At 42.1% G+C, this 23,169-nt stretch overlaps 1 protein-coding gene across 7 annotated transcripts in view; it reads left to right on the top strand.

The window, feature by feature from the left end:
• Window positions 1–23,169, top strand: part of PDE1C (phosphodiesterase 1C) — a gene marked incomplete at both ends in the record, with an annotated part of 303,115 nt that overhangs the window by 241,685 nt on the left and 38,261 nt on the right. For all 7 annotated transcript variants that reach the window (XM_080664043.1, XM_080664046.1, XM_080664045.1 and 4 more), the window contains 4 exons: window positions 664–784; window positions 2,517–2,692; window positions 10,966–11,190; window positions 15,173–15,250. In XM_080664043.1, coding sequence (XP_080520169.1) covers window positions 664–784; window positions 2,517–2,692; window positions 10,966–11,190; window positions 15,173–15,250 — 600 coding nt within the window. The remainder of the gene's footprint in view (window positions 1–663; window positions 785–2,516; window positions 2,693–10,965; window positions 11,191–15,172; window positions 15,251–23,169) is intronic.

The following is a 23,169-nucleotide window of genomic DNA, read 5'->3' as shown; positions in this document are numbered from 1 at the left end:
CAAGGGATTAGCATAGACTGAGCAGGGAAATTCAAAACAGTCTAGGAAGACTGGGGAATTACAAACAGTTCCGTATGGCTGGAATAGTGGGTAGAGAATAGAATGAAGTGAGAGACACGTTGAGAGAGAAAATCAGGCCCAAATTATGGATTGCATAAAGATAGCATGTGCTTTCTGCTTCCCTGTCAGAAGTGAGGGCATATCTAAAGCATTTTAGGGAAGGCTTAAACATGTATACATTGATGGGCTAAATCTGGGGCCCTGCTTTGGGCTCCCCCTTTGCTTCTTTCCTTAGACTCTAGGGGTCACGTTTGTGCTCATTTAATGTCTCCTATAAACTGAAGGCAGGCAGGGTGGGCCACACACCTTAGTCTTTTATGCAGCGCCTATCACAGCATTTGTTGCATCGTGGATGTTGAATTCATATTTTTAAGCACTTGATTGGAACAGTCTACTAAAAAGTCAGGAAAAATTCTGTGGGAGAAACAGAGCTGACTCACGATACTCAAATCAAGGAATATATTAAGTGAATGAGACCCCAGTCTGATCCGGGGCTCCTGTGTAGGCGAATTTAAAAGCTAACACTCCCCAGTTTCGGGGGGGAAGTATGGAAGGGCCCCAGTGAGTACGCAGTTTCCCTGGAGCATCGCTGTTTCTCCGCAGGTTTTATCGACTTCATCGTGGAGCCCACCTTCACGGTGCTCACGGACATGACTGAAAAGATCGTGAATCCGCTAATTGAGGAGACCTCCCAGGCTGGCGGGACAGGGCAGCGGCGATCAAGGTCAGTGGAGAAGCTCGAAGGCTGGGGTCAAGTTGGCCTGTCCCTGAGGGTAGAACTCTTCTTTTGGAAGGGATGGGGGTGTGTTTCATAATGATGCTTGCCCTCCCTCCTTCCTAGAAGAGAGCTGTCTGCCTTTTCCTTTTCTCAGAGGAGTTGAAGTTATACTATTTGCACTCTCCGGGCTGGCCTGGAAGGGAGTGACCATGGTCTATGATTGGCAGGTACCTCCCGCTCATTCTCTCTCTTTTGGTGCCTTTGCTCACGGCAGGTTTAAACATCCTGATCCCATTACTTAATTAGCTGTGCATTGGAAGGCAAGGTGCCTCAGTTTCCTCATCTGAGGAAACGTGGATTTTAATACTCAGAGGTTACAGGGAGGATTAACCGAGTTGTTCGGTCTCGGTGAAGCCCTTATAACAAGGTCCAGCAGAGGAAGCCCAGCTACAATGGAGCTAGCACTTAGCCTTTGTTAGTGGTATTCCCACCCGTCCTCCTGTCCAGGCAAAACCCTGGGCTTTGTTGTGCAGGAGAAAGGAAAGAAATGGAATGAAAAGACAAAAGAGCAGAAAAGAGCAAGAGGAGGGGCAAACCGCAAGTTGGGAAGGCAAGAGGAATGTTAGGACAATGGGACCCTGGGGACCCTCAAGGCGGATGAACCCAGTCAAGGCTGCAAACAAGGAGGACTGAAGGCCCCCGCCCAAGTCCCACAACCCACAGCTCTGCAGACCCTGGGCTGAACTGTACTGTACTCTGCTTACGTAGTCAGCCTCGGGAGTCATCCAGCGGGTTGGCATTCATGCCAGTCACTGCTTGGGCACCTGGGAGTGTGTGATACTTTTCTTGGAAGTTACCCAGAAGGATGGCACTTTCTAAATTTGCGAAGTATCTCATGTTTAAAGCGTAAAGTAATATTGATATAAAAAAAGGTCTCTTGCATGACCGCTCTCCCCCTCCCCTCAGGAACATAAGGAAATCACCCTGCCCCGGCCTCGGGGATCCAGGGATCAGAGGCACCCAACGACAGGGGGTGCATGGCTGGAGAGAAGTATACTAAGTGGCTGAGTGATGGAATAGTGGTCAGTGAGGAAGCAGGTGGATAAACTGTGGGACCAAGTTGAAGTTCAAGTTCAAACTAGTTGATTGCAGAAAATCGAGGACAGAAAAGATCACATAGGGCAGTGGTCGGCAAACTGCGGCTCGCGAGCCACATGCGGCAAGCGAGCCGCGGTTTGCCGCTCTGTTGACTAATGAGTTTGCCAACCACTGACCTAGACTCTCGATTCCAATAATTACAGGCTGTTGTTGTTCGTTGTGATTAAGCCACTATCCCAGTGGTCGGCAAACTCATTAGTCAACAGAGCGGCAAACTTCGGCTCGCGAGCCGCATGTGGCTCGTGAGCCGCAGTTTGCTGACCACTGATGGGATTCTAGTCATGTTGAAAAAGAGGATACCAATCAACAACAACAACAAAACATAGGGACTGTCGCTACTCAGGAGGCTGAAATATTGATTTTCTTTTTCTGCTGAAAGCATAGACTTTCCCATCTGTCACAAGTGGAAAATGAGAATCACAAACCTCGGGACCCAGAATTTCACAGCGCTAAGATGATGATTGCTAACCACTCCTCGTTTGAGCCTGCCCACGGGCATACATTTCCCAAACTCTGAACCCTCCTCTTCCAATCCATTTTTCCTAATTCATTTCTTGTGTGTGATTTACCCCCCCTCCAGTTTGAACAGCCTCAGTTCGGCAGATGCAAAGCGATCGGGTGTTAAGAGCGCAGGCTCAGAAGGAAGTGCCCCAGTCAACAATTCCGTCATCCCTGTTGAGTACAAGAGTTTTAAAGCCACTTGGACTGAGGTCGTGCACATCAATCGGGAGCGGTGGAGGGCCAAGGTGCCCAAAGGTAACCGTCTATTGGGGAATCTTCTAGGAGGCCTGTCCACACCACCCAGCACCCACTCATACACAAGGCTTGCCACCCTCATTTATAGGTGTTGCAAAGGAAGTGGAATCTCAGGACAGAGATTCAGGTGGCTGAATGTTAGCATTTACCCTTTTTTTAAAAATTTATTTTTCAATTGCAGTTGACATTAAATATTATTTTATACTAGAGGCCTGGTGCACAACATCTGTGCACTGGGGGAGGGGGTGTCCCTCAGCCCGGCCTGCGCCCTCTTGCAGTCTGGGACCCCTCAGGGGTCCTTAGCGTTGCTGAGGAGGCGCGAGAGGCTCCCGCTACCGCCACTGCGCTCGCCAGCCGTGAGCCCGGTTTCTGGCTGAGGAGAGCTCCCGCTGTGGGAGCACACTGACCACCAGGGGGCAACTCCTGTGTTGAGCATTTGCCCCCTGGTGGTCAGTGCGTGTCATAGCGACTGGTCATTCTGCCATTCGGTCAATTTGCATATTAGGGTTTTATTATATAGGATTAGTTTCAGGTGGACAGCATAGTGGTTAGACATTTATATAACTTACAGAGCAATCCCTTAATAGGTCTAGTACAGCCTTGGGCAAACTACGGCCCGCAGGCCGGATCCAGCTGTTCTATCCGGTTCTCTTGCTCTCCCCTCCGCTCCTTTACTTTGAATTTATATTAGTTCACACAAACACTCCATCCATGCTTTTGTTCTGGCCCTCCGGTCCAGTTTAAGAACCCATTGTGGCCCTCGAGTCAAAAAGTTTGCCCACCCCTGGTCTAGTATCTGCCTGGCACCATACATGGTTACAATATTATTGACTCTATTCCTTATGCTAACTTTACATCCCCATAACCACCAATTTGTGAAAAAGTATTCACCCTCTTTTGGTCCTCATTTCATTTAAAATTCTATGCATGATAGGATGACGTAGACCTCCAGGCCTCCCTATAGCATGGCCTTGACTGTCATGCCAGGTTCTGTGCCAGGGGTGCAGAGATGAGTAATAGACATCCTTGTCATCGAAGCTCCTGGGGGGAGGGGACATCACTATGGAGTTTCTTTCAAAGGAAGAAAGGGAGTTGCGCTCATCACCCACACCCACCAGCCCTGTGCGACCCTCACTGTAGGCAAGGAGGGTTTCACCCCCAAACACAACATGCCATTCTTTCATCCACCCAGTGTCTACACAACAGGGGCGAAGAGTGGAGGGGCTGCACTGAGCACGTGCTGGTTATCTCGGTTCCTCGTACATCGGGGTGCTGCTTCCAGTGAGGGAGAGGAGAGACCTCACTTGGAGTTGGAGTTATTCCAAGGACAACTACTGTGACTTACTCACAAAACCCTATCCAGGTGGCGCCTCATTTCAGGCGGTGCAATAGGTTTATATTTACGGCGCTTTTAAGGCCTCATTGGGCCCTTATCAATTCCAGACAAGTTGCATCCTGAGCTCTGGAAGGAGCCTCTTGCATATTTTACAAATAGCCTCCCACAGTCCATTCGGAGGCCTTCGACATTTAAATCCTCGCCGTTGGCAGGCGTTGCAAGCAGGGACGGTCACCACTGCATCATCTCCAAGGAAGCAGGCACTTGTATTCAGTTACACTCATTACACTTGAAAACCCAGGCCCTGACAACACGCAGTGTGAAGAGCTACTTCAGAGTCATTTGCTGGCAATCATCTGGCTTACTAAAATTACCTCCTGAAATGAATCACCTGGGGGAGCACTGGACAGCTTCTTTGCCAGGGGAAACTGGCCCTTTGAAAAGGACAGGTACATAAACAGCTAATAATTTTTAAATCTATTAGGGATGCTGATAGAGATATGCTTAAGCTATTTTGGAAGCATAAAAGGGCTTGTCCCTAATGCTGCTTGGGGTATTTGGGAAGGCATCTATAGCCAGGACTTGCAGGACGACTGGGCTGGAGCCCAGAAGAAGGCATTGTATTTAGAAACAGGGAACAGAATTTAAGTTCTAGTAATAAATCAAGTCCTAATATAATTATAACACAGTAACTATGTCTTCTTCAGCTGAAATAAGAACAGTTGCCTAAATTGACAAGCCTATTTTATTAAAAGAAATTAATTTGATTTAATATTATAAATACATGCAGTTAATTCCTAGTGTTTATGGAGAAACTCTTGTGGTAAGTATGATTTCATGTTTGCCAGCAATGTTAGTCTGGGTCTTAGTATTTGACTTGAGACTGTTAGGATGAAAACATATTGAATCAAAGTCACTTTGATGTGAGCTCAGATAACAGCAACAAAATATTTTTACTGATGTCAATAACTGCTGCACAATGCTTAGTAAATAAGTAAAAAGATGAAGAAGAACAACAACAACAAAGAAATAGGGAACAGAGAGAAAAGGGACAGGCAGAGCCCAGGTTATGTATATTTTGTGAGAGGATCGTTTGGCCATCCAAGCCAACTCCAGTTAGTGGGATTAGGGCAATTTGAATCCCCACTTGCCTTGTACTCTTTGGCAAATGCAGGTAGATTCTTTGAGAAAATTCCATTTGGGGCAGGGGTGGGGAACATCTGGCCCGTGGGCCATGTGAAGCCCTCAACATCATTTGGTTTGGCCCGGCCAAGGCATTAAAGGTGAGTTAGTTAAACGTTTGACCAAATAGAGCAGGCTAATTTTTAAGTTGATAATTTTTTATGGCCCGAAAATGGTGTTATAAATATCCAAATGCCCTTGGCAGAAAAAAAGGTTCCCGACCCCTGATTTGGGGGCTGATAATACATATCACAGAGCTAATGCAAAGAACAGAAAAGATACAGGGTGTATACACACTTTAACAACTGATAGCTCAATTTTGAAAATGAAATATATTTTAATAAACACTGCCTTTGTAAGTATTCCAAGTGTGTGTATACATTTTTGGGGATACCCTGAATGTAAGGCACGGGGGACAGAGCCTGCACGTGGCTGGGGCCTGTAAGTCTAGCCATTACTTTTCAAATTGGAAAGGAAAGTTGAACGCCAAGTTAAGAAGACTGTGGTAAAATGCCCACCTGTGACTAATATTTTATAATATTTTCAGCCTCCCAGTAATGCTGTTGACTGGTTGATGGGTGTTAAGAAACACCAGTTTGTTTCCGTTAGTGGTCACTTTGAATTAGATGACCCCAGGCTGTTTTGCTCATTATTCTTTTTTTAGAAAACCCTGATTTCATGAAAGCTCCCCGCATGGGGCACTTGAACATGTGCTGTTATCAAACTGATCAGAAATGGGACTGGCTCTACAGTCTTGATTCTATTCGCCAATCTGATCTACAAAGCTAGGTTGGCTGGAACCCATAGTTGTCAAGAAAGATTAAGAAAAATCATTATTTCCAAACAAAGATGTAGAGCTATAACCATTTGCAGGTCTGATCAATGTTGATAAATTTCCATTCATTATTTAATACTTTTTAAACTTTTTTTTTTTTACTGGTGTAAGAATAATGCATGTTTAGGTTATAATGCAGAAACATAATTAAAAAATATATAAAAAGAAAATAAAGTCACTTATAATCTCTCTAGCCAGATATAACTGTTGTTGAAATTCTGATGTTATTCTTTTTTATTTGATTTGCTATGCATTGATATAAGTAAAAGAACTCTGGGATCATAGTATAATATTGCCTTGTATCTATCTTGAGCATTTTATCCTGATGCCGAATAGGTTTAGCAAGTATGATTTGAATGGCTACGTTGTATGTAATACCATAGTTGAATCATTCCTCTACAGAGCATTTTGTTTTCAGTTCTACATTATTGTATATAACATTGTTATGAACATACAAGTTTAAAAACCTTTGAGGCTACCTCTGGGATAAGTTTCTACATGTGGGTTTTTTTTGAAAAAAAAATGAAAAAAACAAAAACTTAAAGCTCTTGATATCTACTGGCAAAATTTTCTCAGAAAGTTTTTTTTTAACTTATGCCCCCTCCCAGTAGAAGTATAGTGAGAATGTCTATTTCCACCTTCATTATTATTTCATACTATCTCTTCATATATTAAGGATAGTAATTCTTCAGTTGTCAAAATATGTTGCAATTTCTGCCCTACTTGTTTGTCATTTGCCTTTTAACTTTGGCAGAATGGTCTTTTAAAGTACATCCCATTTTTATTTTACTAGAGGTTACCATTAGATTTTTTATTGAATTATGTTTCTATCAATGTAAATATCAAATAGTATGTAGTGATACCCCGTTGCAAATGCTGAGAAATGTATTGAATTTTTACTTATTTTCTCCATATTCACCAATTTTTATTGAAATAATATGAGATTTTCAATCTAGGTGATTATAAATAAATTGTTCATTTATAATGAACTTATCATTTGATATTTTTATATTTGCATCTAGTTTTATTTCTAGCTTGGTAACAATTACTTTTAAATACTAAGATTTGCTAGTTTTATTGAACAGATTAATGTATTTCCTTATTAAGTTTTTGACATTGAATTTTTCAGTCAGCTGGAGCACTTCTTTGGGCCAATACGTTCAGAAAGGACCCGTGGGCACGCCTGAGTCCTTCGATGTCTAGAAGTACCTTTCTGTTGTTATGGTAAACGACAGAGTTGACTGTTCAAAATTCATATGGTATTTTGGTTAATTTTTCAGTTAGTAGTTTCTCTCTCTGTGTTTGTAAGTAGGTTAAGTAGTAATTTCAGAAAATTATATCAAGGGATAACTAGCCCAATACTATTTTAACCAACTGGCCTATCGTATCATTATTCAAAAAGAAAAATTAAATGAAGAAATCAATGTATTTCTCCAAAAATGCATGGACTTTCGGTGTGAGATAGAAGCAGCTCTCAGGAGGACTGTAGTTTATGGATCACGAAGCCTCCACTCTCCTTGAACTCTTTAGCTGCTTGCTTTTGGCCGTTTCATAAGGAGTCACATCACAGATATTCTGAGATGGTTTTGAACGGCACATTGGCTTTCTGCTAGCATAGAAGCCTGGGAGGGCCAAGGATGTCAAATCTAAGACTTGGAAAAGTTAATTCTGTGCACACATGCCATCATTGCAATCTGTTAGCACATACAGATTGATTATGCTCTCACCTGCTTTTTCTCATTGCAGAAAATTTTTATGTGTATTAATAATTTCACCCTGAAAATATAAGGGAAGCTGATTACCGTAGAACAGGCCTATCTCCTGTTGATTTAATCTCTTTTTTCTTCTTGATGTGTTTATTTTGAGTAGTGCCACTTTAAGGGCTGAGGTTGAGCATACTAATATCAGAAATAGGAGGAAGAGGTGGAAGCAGAGAAGGTGAAGGGCAGTGCAGAGCCACCCACTTGGAGCATGATCGCTTCAGGGAAAGGGATCATATGGTGGGGCCAGCTCGAATCGGAGTTGATTATGATGTCATAAGAGTTGCCATTTGTTAATTTAAATACTAATTGCCTGCTGTCAGCTGTAGTTGAGCAAAAACAGATTTGTTTCTGAAAGGCACCCCCTGCCCAGTTTTCATTTTTGCTGGATTTCCCATAGAAAATTGGTCTGACTCAGTTGTCAAATGAATTTTTATTGCTCAGATCATCTTTTATGCTGTTTTGTAGTAAACCAGACTTCAACACCTTCAGTTTTTAATCAAAATTATTTTTAACTTGGGGATGTTTTAAATGTAGAAAGTTTGCCACAGATTCAGTGGGCTTCTGGGAGGGGATTATACATTACTTTATCTGAAGCCCAAGTCTGAATGAATTCTCTCCCCCCCATGCCTCAGTTTCCCTCTCTGCATAATAAGAACAGGCATCTTTTTACTCACCTACGTTAGTGGTTAAGGAAACCACGTTTTGTCAAGCGGCTAAGTTTTGGGGCAGGATGTTACGTTTGTCTCCTTCCTGAACTTACTCCGGTCTGGATTGCTGATGATGGACTAGGTACCAGCCAGGCTCACTGGCAGAGAGGGTGAATCACACGCACTGTGGACATTCGTTTAGTCCACAAATGCTCCAAAAGCATCTGCTATGTGTCAGGTGCTGTACCAAGCACTGGGAATTCAGGGGTGGAGGTGACGTTTGACCTTTGTCCTCCGGGCACTGTAGAAGGACGAGAGGAAGTCTGGATGGGCATCCTAACAGGCCTCCTGCGCCCGGCAGTCTGTAGAGAACGCCGTCTCACCATCTTCTTCTGCAAGGCGGCTCTTTTACCCGTTAGTTGTACCTGTCTTTGGAAGTCAGAAGGCATATTATACAATATGTGCACATAATTGTGTTATTTTGTGAAGAAACCTTTCTTTACCTTGTCACTGTAAATTATGACGACATCCTGTCGGGAAAGGAGAATGTCATAAAATATTGAATGGCAATCATTTAAACTTTCAAGCAGTGCTTGTTAACCCCGATTGTGTATTGGAATCATCCAGAGAGCATTTACAAACCCTACTCTCACTCTTCATTTATGTTGACTGGGGTGAGGCCAGGGCATTGGTTTGGGTGGGGTGGATGGGTATCAATGAAGGGATGAATAAACATCTCACAATGTATCAAGGAGAACATCTGAGCCAAGCAAATGTAAGGGCAGAAAATGTAAAAATAAAGCCGGAGGTTATAGACATCCGCAAAGTCCAGTATCACAAAGTCCCAAGAACGTGGACACCAGCACCAAATTTGGGATTTGTGCCCTTTAGCAGTGAAAACAAAGGGAAATGTAATCGCATGCATAACCCACCACTCTGGTGCCTATTAGATGAACAGTAATCCTTTGTCCATGACAGTCAGCTTTTGTCGGGACCGAGACTAACCCAGGGAAATGAAGAGGACCCCTGGCGATGAGGTGTAGGACACTGTTGGCACATCTAGAGGGAAAAAAAATCAGCAATGTTTTTCATAATGGAGGCTGATGGCACAGACGGAAAGGCCTTGTGTGTGAAATAAATGCTACGTCTCCAGGCCTTTAGGGAGGGATGGTCTCTGCTAGGTATCTTCCATGTATGTTATTTCCTACAACCTAGCTCTGCTTGGCGGCCTCCAAGGCCCTGTGTGGTCTCAACCCCTCATGTCCTTGGTCATTTGACCACATCATCTGTCACTAACCTTTCTCTAAATGGCTAACTCAGTGTCCCTTGAAGATAGCAAACTCATTCCTATGCCACGGCCTTACTTTTTTATTTCCTCGGCCTGGAATGCTATTTCCCATGATTATCGCATGGCCAGCAACTCATCATTCAATATTTTGTCAAATGCCAGCTTCTTCACCCTTTTGCTGGTCGTGTTCTATGACATTACTTACTATGCTTGACATTTTTGCAAAGCCCTTTTCGCCATCTGAAATTCTCTGTCTCTTAGTGCTTTGCTCACCTGATAATGTTCCTCTCTGCTCTGTGAGTCTACTTGCTGCCATGTGACTAGTACCGAAAATGGTGCTTGGCACTGTAGCTGTTCAAGAACTATTAGTTGAATGAATAGACCTATGTTTTCGTAAATACTTGACTAGATGCAGGTAGGCTATATTTTTGTTTAAGCACAGAGCCAGAGCCTTTTGCAGTCAACTGAATTGGAAAGCAGGCTGACACCCTCTCAGTGAAAGGGGGGACAGATAAGGACACCTGGCCAAACTAAGCGCCACCTCTCATCTGTAGACAGTTTGCAGACATGTTTTTAAAGACTTATCATCTTCCTACTTTTAACTTTACAAACAGTGACCTGAAACTGTAGTATTCTAGTGGTGGTGACTTTGTACTTTATAATCACTTGCTTATGTTTAAACTCTAGGTCCTGAGCAAACCTACGTGAAACTCCATTTTTTCCTGTGGCCGGGGGAGATTTTGTGGCCTCTGAGCCTCAGTTCCCCATTGTAAAGTAGTGTTACAATGATAGTAGCTACCACCTGAGGTGGTTTTGAGAATGAAAGGAAATGATCCTTGGAAAGCATTTAGCATCAAACCTGGCATAGGGGACACACTGATGAGAAGTTATTGCTGATAATACTATTATTAGTAATGCCAATTACAATATTGGTTTATTAATTATTATTATTATTATTATTACTTTCTCCCTGTCTCTTCTTCTAATTCACTGATTTCAGAAATGGCCTAACCATGACCTGATTTTATTTACTTCCTGAATATCCATGCCAATCTGACTTGAATGAACTGAAAATAAACCCAAAACACTCAGTAGCGCCTTTGGTCACTTGAGTGTATTATTACCAGTGCCCATAACAGGGTTTGTGCAAAGAGGCAGTTCCCCTAATGGCGTGACCTCTCTCTATCTTTGCAACGCCTTGCCCACCTTGCCGTGGACACAGAGGAGAAGGCCAAGAAGGAGGCCGAGGAGAAGGCTCGCCTGGCTGCAGAGGAGAAGCAAAAGGAAATGGAAGCCAAAAGCCAGGCAGAAGGCGCAGCCGGCAAGGCGGACAAAAAGACACCTGGGGAAGCTCAGAATCAAGTCAACGGAACGCGCCCCAGCAAGAATGGCAACGCTCGTGGGAAAAACGCCAAAGAGAAGCCATCAGGAGAAAAGCAGCAGAACGGTGAGTGGAATCACCCGGGAAAGCCTCCTCTTGGGGTGGGTGACAGTATCACTGACGTTTAATGAACGTTGGACATTGTTGTTGAGATTTCACGTTCACGAGACCATTTAAAAATCCTAACAACGCTGTGTGGGGCCTACGCTCATCCCCGTTTTGCAGGCGAGGAAACCGAGATTCACAGAGGTGAGATCGCTGGCTTAAGGTCAAGTACCCCCGAGGTAGTAAGTTCAGGTCAAATTCAGGTCTATGTGAGGCCAAATTCTGTAATCCACAGTCAGCAGGCTCCTACTGGTTGGTGCTGTTGGGGGGAGGAAGAAATAGAACTATTGAGACTTAGCCACTGTCCACAAACACCCTGTAGTCTGTTTACTGCAGGGCTAACACCCCTCTGTAAAGGACCAAGGAGTACATATTTTGGGTTTTGCAGGCTCTGTCGCAGCTGCTCAGTGCTGCTATTTTGGGGTGAAAGCAGCCAAAGGTAATACGTAAGCAGGTGAGCAGTGGCTGTGTTCCCATAAAACGTTATTTATGCAAGTGGAAATTTGAATTCTATATAGTTTTCCCACGTCATGAAATAGTCTTCTTTTTCCACCTCAACCATTTAAAACATGTAAAAACCATTCTTAGTTTGTGGGCCATATGAAACCAGGGCAGGTTTGGCCCACGGGCCGTGGTTTGCCAACCCCTGGTCTGGTCAGGGAGAGAAGCGAATGAGCACAGGCATGCTGGTGCCCAGGAGGGTTATGCGTGCTGCGGGAGGGGTACTAACAAATGCCCAGAGCGGGCAGAGGTGGCAGGAACTGCTCCGAAGGTGGCCAGGGGAGCCTGGGAGAAGCAGAGCAGGAGCCTGAGTCTCCAGCGAGCCTGGGTGAATTTCACAACTGTGCCGATTTCCCAAAGTAAGCAATCGTCTACCATTTCCCTTAAAATCTAGGTATGAAATGAGAGGTGGGAAAAGAAATCAGTTTAGAGCGTTAATCAGAAAGGCTAATGGAGGTTCGGGACTGAGTTGCAGCAGCCTAATTAAAATGATTTATAACCGCACACACGGGCTCTTCTGTTCCGCCTGCTCATTGGGTAACAGCTCACAGCAGCCGTTACTCCATACACGACCCATGGGAAATTACCTAATGGGTTTCGTTGAGGAACATCATCACACAAGCGCAAGTCACTTTCCCAGCACCCTTCCTTGTGGCCGCCCAAGGTGTTTCCAGGTGAGAGCTGAAGGACCCTGGATGAGTGGGGTTCTGGGGGTTGGGGCCCCTAGCAGCAATTACAGGATCTGCTAAGCGTTGGTCTCCATCCAGGCACTTCCACCTTTGCCTCCCCAGCCCTGCCGAGGAGAAGGCAGGCTGCCACGGGCTGCTGGCTAGCATCTGGCAAATTGAACTGCTCCTGCTGGCTTCTGGAAGGCATCCTGGTCTTGCTGCATCTGTGGGAAAAGCTCCTGTCCAGGGCAACCGGAAAGGCTCAGTATAGAGTGCGTTAGGGGTGTGAAGGCTCAGTGAGTAAAGAAAGGCCATTTTTCTATAGGCAGTTAGTTTGATTACAAGGCTCAAAATCCTTGAGTCATCTCTTCTGTCATTAAAACAGGGACGGGCCAGTATAAGGATTATTTCATGGCACCTCCAAAGAAATTCATCAGTTTTGACCATTGGTGATGATAGAGGGTGATGACCACATCCTTTACTTACACGCCTCCTGCTTGTGGCTGCCCTTCCCCTCCACCCCTCCAGCCAGTACAACCTATTTCAGAATTAAGAATGAGGAAATTCGGAGAGTTTATTGACTTCTAACATAGCTTAGGATTTGTCACATTTCATTAAAAGTACTTACTTTGTAGAAGACGTCACAGTCAAAAATGGTCTTGAATTCTTCTTAAATAGCCATTTATCAGTCTGAAGGTCAAAGGCATTTAGAAATGGTACCATCAATAGGAGCTTAAAGTCTAAAACTTGAGCTTCCTAGGAAAGTCTCAAAATATGGTAGTTGAGAGGCTGGCCTCTACAATCAGACCCATCTGTGTATATTGTGGTAAGTTATTTTATTTATGGCATAACATGGAGATGATAGGGGTTTCACATCAATTCTTTACAGGTCGATTTAAGCAAAATCTCTTTGTAGAAAGATCAATTGGCCATTTGTTCAAAAAACTGTCAGACAAATGGCTTAAACCAGGGCTATGGTAGACAAGAGGGGCAGTTTCAGAGGGAGACCCACATGCAAGGTCAGGGGCAGAGGCGGGGCCCGGTGAATGTATGAAGCCCAGGACTGACCAATATGTAGACAGCTGGCTGCAGTGAAGGAAAAAACTCAAACTTGGAAAACCTCCTCAATCATTTGGTGAGTTAGTTGTTCAGCAGATTGGTCATTTAGTGAATTAAACATTGATGAATTTGTCTCCTGGCAATAACAGCACCTTCATAATGGGTTGTTATAAGAATTTAATGAAGTGTTGCACCCTGGCTGGCACAAAGAAAACAAAAAAAGGTCAATATATCTTGGACTTGGCTTGCTGCTTCCTGGTTGCAATTATTATTAGCGTGCTTTTGCTTCAATAAGCACCAGTATGTTAGTGGTAATGCAGTCTTGGTTTTCCACAGGCTAAAAAGAAGGCTACTATTAGACACTGGTAAGAAAAGCATGCAACACTTGAGACTAGTGCTGGGGAAAGGGGTGCCATGTTTTTTCAATGTATCACTGGCGTGTTGTTGAATAGACTACGGGTGAGGTGGGGAGATGGGGGTGGAGTGGGGGGTGAGGGTACTTCTCTTAGACAGGTGTCAGCAGCCTCTCTCTCTGAAGGGCTGGATAGTAAACAGTGCTGGCTTTGTGCATCTCTGATGCAACTATTCAACTCTGCTAGTTCAGCAAGAAAGCAGCCCTGAAATACATAAATGAAGGTGTGGCCATGTTCCAATAAAAGTTTATTTACAAAAGCAGATAGCAGGCTAGACATGCTCAGGGGCCATAATTTGATGACCCCTCCTCTAGGTGACTTTGTTGACTTTGTCATTTACTATTTGATTCAAGTCCAGGCCCTGTGAAGGTAGAGTTTTGACTGGTAGAGGAGATGACCCCAAAGGTTATGGTTGTATTGCCTTGTAGGACATAGTCAGTTTCATCTCTAACCTAGCAATCTATTTTAACACATTTTACAAATACCTATAAATATCCAGTTCCTTAAATACTTCTGGAACCATCTTTACTATCTCCCTCATTCCCTCATAAACTTAAATGTGTTTTGACATTTTCATTCTACATTTGTGTGCTAGTGTTTCTTAACTTTTGCCAATTACATTTTGACAAGCTCCTGAATTAGGATACTATTTATAGCTCTGTTTTAGAATAATAACAATTGTCATTGAATGATGTGTCAGATACCACATTCCGTACTTGACATGTATTTGTCCATGCATTATGCCTATAAAATAGATATTAATATTCCCATTTCACAGATAAGGACACGGAAGCACATAAAAGTTAAAAAGCTGTTCACTGACATCACTTACATTTAACCGAGGCTGTTCCTCACTCCACAGCCTAACAATAAAGTTGAACTACCTTTCTTGAGGATAAACACCATTGCCTTAAGTACAACCCGGTTAAACAGGAACTTTAAATTAAAAAATATATATTTATTGAGAAAGAGGAAGGGAGAGGGACACACAGAGAGAACCATCATCAATCAGTTGCCTCCTGCCTGCCCCCCAACCCGGGCATATTCCTTGACCTGGAATCGAACCAGTAAACTCTTGTTTCCTGGGTCGATGCTCGCTGAGCAACACTGGGTGGGCAGAAACTTTAATCTTAATTTTCAGATCATAAACCAATATCCAGGACCTAATCTGTGGTCTAAAGGATGTTTACATCTGACATGTACCCCCTCGTGACTAAAATTATACTTGACAGGTTTAAAGTTATTTCTAACTTCCTCTTAGGTGTCTACATATTTTATTTTTGTTATGTTTATTACCTGCAGGTGACTTGAAAGATGGTAAAAATAAGGCTGACAAGAAGGATCAATCCAGTGTCGGAAATGACTCAAAGAAAGCAGATGGTAAGGGCATAATTCTCATTACATTTTCCATAGATGTGCCATTTAATGCCAGCTTGTTAGAATTTTACCTAAAATTGAAATGGTGGTTGTTATTAGATCCTTATCTTAGACCCTGAAAAAGCACTTCACCACATTTAAAGAGTACTGTTATTCATTTTTCAATAATTTATAAATTATTGTTGTATCTCTTCTCCTCCCTCCATCATACTTTCTCCATCACAGATGCATTCTATACCTTCTTTTCACACTGCCATTTTTCACTGTAAACTTTATAAAAACTTGACTCTGGACTTGCTGATTATAATGGAATGGAATGTCAGTCTTTGATCATGGACTGTGCTGTGTAAATGGGAAATGTTCCATGTTTTCAGTTTTTTCATTTTTTTTTAACCTTTAATTAGTTATTACTTCGGTTAAAAACAAACACAGAAATCTGTTCTGTGTGATCATTATGCCGGAAGGCCCACACACTGGAGAGCGACATAGCTGTAGAATTCAGGACGACAACCCTGCCCCAGCTAGAAGCAGCCTCGCAAAGTTCTTCATGAGCACACCTTCCGCTTTCCACAACCAACATCCCACTCTTTCTAAACCCCGAGAGTTCACATTATATCACCCTCCAAACTTCTTGCTATCAGATTGACTTACTCTCACTTTTCACATAAACCTTCTGTTCCAGTGGTAGCATGAGCTCATGTCTAGCTATCCCCTCATCCGTGTACATGATATGAAACTAAAAATGAAAGTTTCCAGGTAGTGGGTTTTGTTAGAGTCGCAGACTTTTTGAATCCTACCTCCTTAGAGAAGTTGTAGTGGATGCTACGCTCCTCCTTGAATTCTTTGGTTATAATGCCAGTGAAGAACCAGTGCTGGAAAGGCAGGCTGAGGAATAAGAAAATATTTGAACACAACTTCTCACACATAATCATATGCAGGAAAGATATCTGAAAAATTTCCCCTGTGATCATTCAAATAATTCAGTCCCGGTGTCTTATCACAGAATATCTGGAAAGTGTCCAGCTGGTATGGCTTAGGGGTTGAGTGTTGACCCATGAACCAGGAGGTCACGATTTGATTCCCAGTCAGGGCACATGCCCAGGTTTCCGGCTCAATCCCCAGTGGGGGAAGTGCAGGAGACAGCCGATGGGTGATTCTCTCTCATCATTGGTGTTTCTATCTCTCTCTCTCCCTTTCTCTCTCTGAAATCAATAAAAACATATTTTTAAAAAAGAACATCTGGAAAGGACACATGCAGATTTTCACCAAATTGTGTGAACAAAAACCACTTACCTAGTAAACACACTGTCCTTGAATGATTGTGACTAAGATGTGAATTATATGAAGATAATATAGAATTCAAATAACAGTCTCTTACGAGACTCAGGGGTAAAGTTTATTCAAATACTAGAAGCTTTTTGCCAGATATCATTTGCCAAGTCAAGGTAACACAAACCAGAAAATGTGTAGTAGAGGAGACGGTTGTTAGCTCTAAACACATCGCCTGGAAATCCTGGCCCAGCAACTTTGCCCATCACAGTTCCTACCACATAAGGCCCCAAATAAACCAAGGTCCAAATCTTTAAGGTGGAGTCTTGAATTTTGTTAATTTTTGTATTGTGCTACAAATATCTGTTATTATGTTGTCCTGTGGTGGGATTGAATTTTATTATCTTCATTAAGTTCTTTTATTTCACCTGTGCCCTTTTTAACCAAATTGCCCCCTCCCCCCTCCCCAAAACGTGTATAATTGTTTTAAATACTTTTGAGAGGGCATATCTAAGCATGATTAGTGCCCAGTGTGATCAAACCTGCTGGGATTTGAAGTTTCAACATTGTATGCATTTAGAAAGAAATTGAATGGAAAGGGAAGCAGAGTTGGTTGTTCCCAAACTCCCATGAGCTGAGGCAGGCAAAGAGGGAAGGAGCGTGTGCTGAAAGAGTAAATTACATCCTGGCCTAATGAACACATTGCGGTTGTATATTATCTCTGTCAGGCTCCTGAGGTACTATGTAGTGCCCTGCCCCACTAATTTTCTAACTGACTTCAAAGAATGAATGATACATCTGATAAGGGGTTAATTTCCAAAATATATAAAGGACTTATACAACTCAACACGAAGAAAACAAGCAATCCAATGAAAAAATGGACAGAGGACTGAATACACTTCTCCAAAGTGGACATAGAGAAGGCCAATAGTCATGTGAAAAGATGCTCAATGTCATTTATCATCTGAGAGAAGCAAATTAAAACAATGATGAGATATCAACTCACAGCTGTCAGAATGGCTAACATCAATAATCAACAGACAGCAAGTGTTGGTGAGGATGTGGAGAAAAGGGAACCCTTGTGCACTGTTGGTGGGAATGCAGACTGGTGCAGCCACTGTGGAAAACAGTACAGGGTTTCCTTAAAAAATTAAAAGGGGAATTGCCTTATGACCATGCAATTCAACTTCTGGGGATCTATCTGAAGAAAACGGAAACACTGATTGAAAAGAATATATGCACCCTATGTTCATTGCAGTGTTATTTACAAGAGCCAAGATTTGGAAGCATCCCAAGTGCCCATCAGTAAATGAGTGGGGAAAAAAGCTGTGGTACATCTACACAATGGAATATTACTAGGCCATAAAAAGAAGGGAATCTTATATTTTGTGATAGGATGGATAGACCTGGAGAGTATTATGAAATAAGCCAGTCAGAGAAAGACAAGTACTATATGATTTCACTTACATGTGGAATCAAATGAACAAAGTAAACTATCAAACAAAATAGAAACAAACTCATAGATACAGAGAACAGATTGTCAGAGTGGAGGAAGGTTGGGGGCTAGTGAAAAAGGTTAAGAGATTAAGCAAAAAACAACAACAACTCATAGACACAGTCAATAGTATGGTGATTGCCAGAGGGAAAAGAAGGTAGGGGAGAAGTAGAAGAGGGCACGGGGTGGGGGGGCAAGGGGGGGGAAATAAATGGTGATGGCAGGAGACTTGACTTTGGGTGGTGAGTATACGTTGCAGTGTGCAGATGATGTTACAGAGTTGTACACTTAAAGCCTGTGTGGTTTTATTAACCAATGCTACCCCTCTATATTCAATTTTTTTTTAAAAAAAAGAATGGATGTCATTTTGAAAATACCTTGCTTACTCTTAGGAATAAATATCTGGGCTTCTGAGCCAAGATTCTCTCAGGGCCTAAACTTTTCCAGTGTCATTGAGAGACTTGCGGGGTACCACATGAATGAATCATTTTTAGTGGGTTTTAGTCATATTTGAAACAGCCTAGCTTCTTGGACCTGTCATAATTTTTATAGTTGTCCTTAACTATGGACTTGCCCTTAACTTTACTTGACTACATTAATAGAGATATGTGATAGCCACTGTTTGTGACTCTTAAAAGATTGATTAAATTCTCTTTAAATTGATCTATAGATTTCATGTAATCCTAATTAAAATCCTAGCAGACATTTTTTTTTTGGTAGAAATTGATAAGCTGATTCTAAAATTTATATGGAAATGCAAAACACCCACAATAGACAAAGCAACTTGCAAAAGAAGGAAAAAGTTGGCCTGATTTCAAGACTGATACAGCTAAAGTAATCAAGACAGTAGGGTATTAGCATCGAGATAGACAAATGGATCAATATAGAGTCCAGAAATAGATCCACATGTATATGGACATCTTATTTTTGACAAAGGACATTCCATGGAGAAAGTCATCAATGAACGGTAATGAAGCAGCTAGATATCCATTCACAAAATGATGAACTATCTATACTTCACATCAGATACAAACATTAATACTTAAACATTAATTAATGAAATAGATTATTAACTGAAAATGATCATAAAATTTAAAATGTGATGTAAGACCCCCAGAGGGAGACCCTTACTCTATCCCACGGATCGACGGCAACCCCAATCATCCGCAGGAGGCGTCACTTGATGCACACAGCAAGAGGCTTTATTCCAGCGTGCTGGGGCTCAACTCGTAACTCACACGGGAGCAGAGGAGTCGAACCCCGAGCAGAAAGTCTTACAAGTATATATAGGCAAAAACCATACATCGGGGGGTTTACACATGTGAGAGGGAAGAGAGGACAAAGCCGCCAGGAAATTCCAACAGGGCTCGTTAATAACATGTTTAATGACAGGGCCTAAGTTTTCAGTCAACAGTCCCATCCGGTAATCTCATGTCCTGCTTTTCTTATCTGTCAGAGCACTATTTGCTCTGTCTGCTCTTAGCTCGGGGCTGTTTCCTGGGACAGGTTTAAGGGTCTTGTTCCCATCACTGGCGGAGGGGGAAGACCTTGGAGAGTTAAGATAAAACGGACAGCTGTAAAAAAAAAACTTTACTCTTTCAGTTAGGGTTTGCTTTTTTTCCCTGAAGCTCCATTTTCCATTGTTGCTTTTTAATCTCTGGAGTTAAGAAGTTCAGGATTTGCCCAGATAAGATAAAGTAAACAAAATTCTTTACCTTTCAGTGAAACTATAAAACTTCTAGTTAGGAACACCAGGGAAACTCTCTGTGGTCTCGGGTTAGGCAAAGATTTCCTATGCAGGACAACAGAAGTACAAACCATAAAAGAACAAATTGATAAATTATACTTCATCAAAGTTACAGACTTCTACAACTTCAAAAGCATCATTAGGAGAATGAAAAGACAGCCCACAGAGTGAGGGAGAATAATTTCAAAAGAATATTTGATTTCTTCTTATATTCAGGATGCAAGTCAATCTCAATATCCAATAAAAAGGAAACAACTCAAGTAAAAACATGCAAGAGATTTAAACAAACAGCTAGCAAGCAAGCACATTAAAAGATCATTGAAATCATCAGGGAAATGCAAATTAAAAGCCAAATTAAAAAACCATATGGAGAGAAAACAAAACAAAACAAAGCTTACATGTGGGGAGAAGGTTTTACACTTGTATATTATATTCATGTAATCTCTCAGCTTTCTACTTCACTGTGTCTGTCAGGATACAACTTGATCAGCTCATTACCTCATTGAGGCAATGGCATTCCTTGCAGCCACTCTTTCTATTTCTTAAATTGCTTATGTTCTCTTCTTTAAGGTCTCAGTACAGGAGAAATGGAAGAGGCAGTAGAGCCAATATTCTTGTTAGTTTGTGTAGAGCAACTAATGGTGATTTAAAAGTTTGTGGTGTACATTAGAGGGTTTTGCCTGTGCTTTGATCCTTCACAAGACTGACATCTCATGACCTTGACTTGCTGCAGGGCTCACACGAGTCACTTAAAAAATAATTGTGGGAATCCTTTTCACGTCCCGCGTGGTTCAGGGTTCGGGTTCTAGACAAGGCCGCACACAAATGAAGAGAGACTAGAAAAGCATTAATTTGGGAATATTGGGTGCCAGGCGGGAGTCCACCTCTAGGGGGAGGACTACACCCTGCTCTGGCTTTGCTATCCCTTTTATTAAGGTTAAGGGATACACCCATATCCTTTAGGCAGGAAATTCCAATAATAGCCAATCAGCAAGAATTTATATAAGAGTAACAGGTGGAGGCTGCTTCAACTACCAATATCTCAACTAAACAATGAGTGATTAGCTCTGACCTTTCAGAGCAATTAAGATTGACCAGCCTTCCGGATTCCCTTTCCACATCTCTCTATTAGTGGGACAATGATCGATTTCCGGCAAATAATGAATGTGTTTTTCCTATTTTCCTTCCAGCTGATCCCTATCAAGTTAGTTTGAAATGTAATAAATGAATGGAATGAATGACTTGGGAATTTTTTTAGATGTCTTTTGTTCTATATAATGATGTAGCAAGTTATTAATTAAAAAAAACAGTGGAAGGATATAGTCTGGACCTTTACACTTGGGTTGTAAAAAAAATGTCATTTTTAACTAAACATGAGAAATTTTTGTCCTTTTGCCTCAGGGGCAGGGCATCATGATTTGCTCTGCTGTGAAGTTGGTGGTGAGAGATAGATGGGGCCTGTATAGACCGGGAGGCAGGCCCTGCTCCACAAATCCAGGGGGAAACAGTCAAGCAGCAGGGTGCAGGGAGAACTGAGACACATGTCTATCTGTACAACAGAGACTCGTCCTGACTTAGGCTCATGTCCAGAGACTTGAGAAGCAACAGATGCACATTTTCCATTATTCAGGAGGCACACATTTGTTGAGGCCACCATCAATTTCTGTATCTACATAGACACCTGTATACCAGTATTTTCATCTTAGGGAATCATACCTACCTCATTCTTTCTTCCAAATATTTCCCCCCATTCTACTCAGGACAGTGGCATCAGGCTGTCCTTATACACCAGAATAAAGAACTGCCTTATTTCAAACCCATCAAAACCTTGGCTTGTAGTTGCTGTCTGCTTTTATCACCATATTGTTCCAATCAATGCTATGTCTTCCCACAGGGCTTCTCGTTATCACTTGTAGCTGATGTTGGCTGTGTACTCGTCCATGCAGAACCATAGAAACACTTGAACACACCCATTCCTCTTCAGCACACTCCTATTTGAATCAATCCCATATAGACATGGGGATGTTACAGGGCATTCTTTATTCATTTAACATTTTCCCAAAATTTTGAAAGATTTATTTGTTTGTAAGCAATTGTCAATATGATTTTAGTCAGACCTATTGGGTTCACAAACTCTTAGAGGAGAGCAGTCTTAATGACCATCTTTGTTCAAACTTGTTCCCCAATTTATGTTGCATAAGGTATACATAAGACAGTATAGACGAAGTTATGGAATCTGGAGAATTCTTGACAGGAATTTTGAAGTGAATTCTACTTTGTGGTTTTTTATTTTGTTCTGCATGTAAGAACTATCTTGTCTGGGAAACATGAAATTCCTTCATCTGGGAGCACTCAAAACATATGTGATAATATAAAGAGAGGCCTGCTTAGAAAGTAGGGCTCTACACATTGGCAGACAGAGGAGTTCCACATTGATAGTAAATGGAGAGTTGATTACGTTGCAGAAGACTTGTTGACACAAAAAAGAATACTTATGACCAATGCCTGGCAGTGGCTGCACATTCACTGATGTCCAATGTAGCCATGTACACTCTAATGCTCATGTCAACTGGCCAGTCAGTGGTTTTTTTCCTCCTGAAGGAAATCCTATCAGAAGGTTGCTTGTCAAGCTGAGAATATAAGGGGCATTAGTTGATGAATTTATTACTTCAAGGTAGAACACCCTGATACATCTGTCTCCACCATTGGGATAGACCTGCCGAGAAGGATGGATGGGGACCATCTTGCATGCCCTATATCCTGAGTACAGGTTCCTTCATGGTACCTCTTTTTCTGGTCTCCTTTTTGACCACAATTTCAGCCATGAGATTTGTGGATATTTTGGAGTAGATCATCAGTCTTGTTCACTTTTTTAGTCATCTTTGATTGCATTTCTGGACTTCAATCGTGAGGAGACTTACTTGTTTTTAAGGCAGATGATCTCAAAGTATTTCTTTCTTCCCTCACCCCCACCATAACCTACCTGATTTTCACAAACTTTACACCCAGCTTATGCCCAGACCATGAACTTGGTGGGTAAAATAGGCCAAGGATGATGAACACTGGGACCACCCTGTGATTTTTCTCTCACACCCAAGACAAAGCTACTATAAAAATAATCTTGAATAATTTCTAACTTACTTTTAAAAAAATCTGTAAAACATCAGTGCTTAACTGATTTTAGCAATGATTGATTTACAGTAAATCTCTCCATTCATCATGCTACTAAGATCAACATCTGTTGCCTTGAGGTAGTTTCTACAGATAGTTAATTCCATTCTTTGGGTGTTTTACTTGTTTCCCTCTCGGAGGATAACATTATTTCTTAGTCCTGGGAAGATACCTTATTATAGCCTTCTGTGTATTGACAAAAATAGGCCTGTTTAACGGGGGAATTGCCCTCCACACGAG

The sequence above is a fragment of the Plecotus auritus genome, assembly GCF_963455305.1.
Source record: "Plecotus auritus genome assembly, chromosome: 4".
NCBI lineage: Eukaryota > Metazoa > Chordata > Mammalia > Chiroptera > Vespertilionidae > Plecotus > Plecotus auritus.
This window is presented reverse-complemented; position numbering and strand designations above follow the sequence as displayed.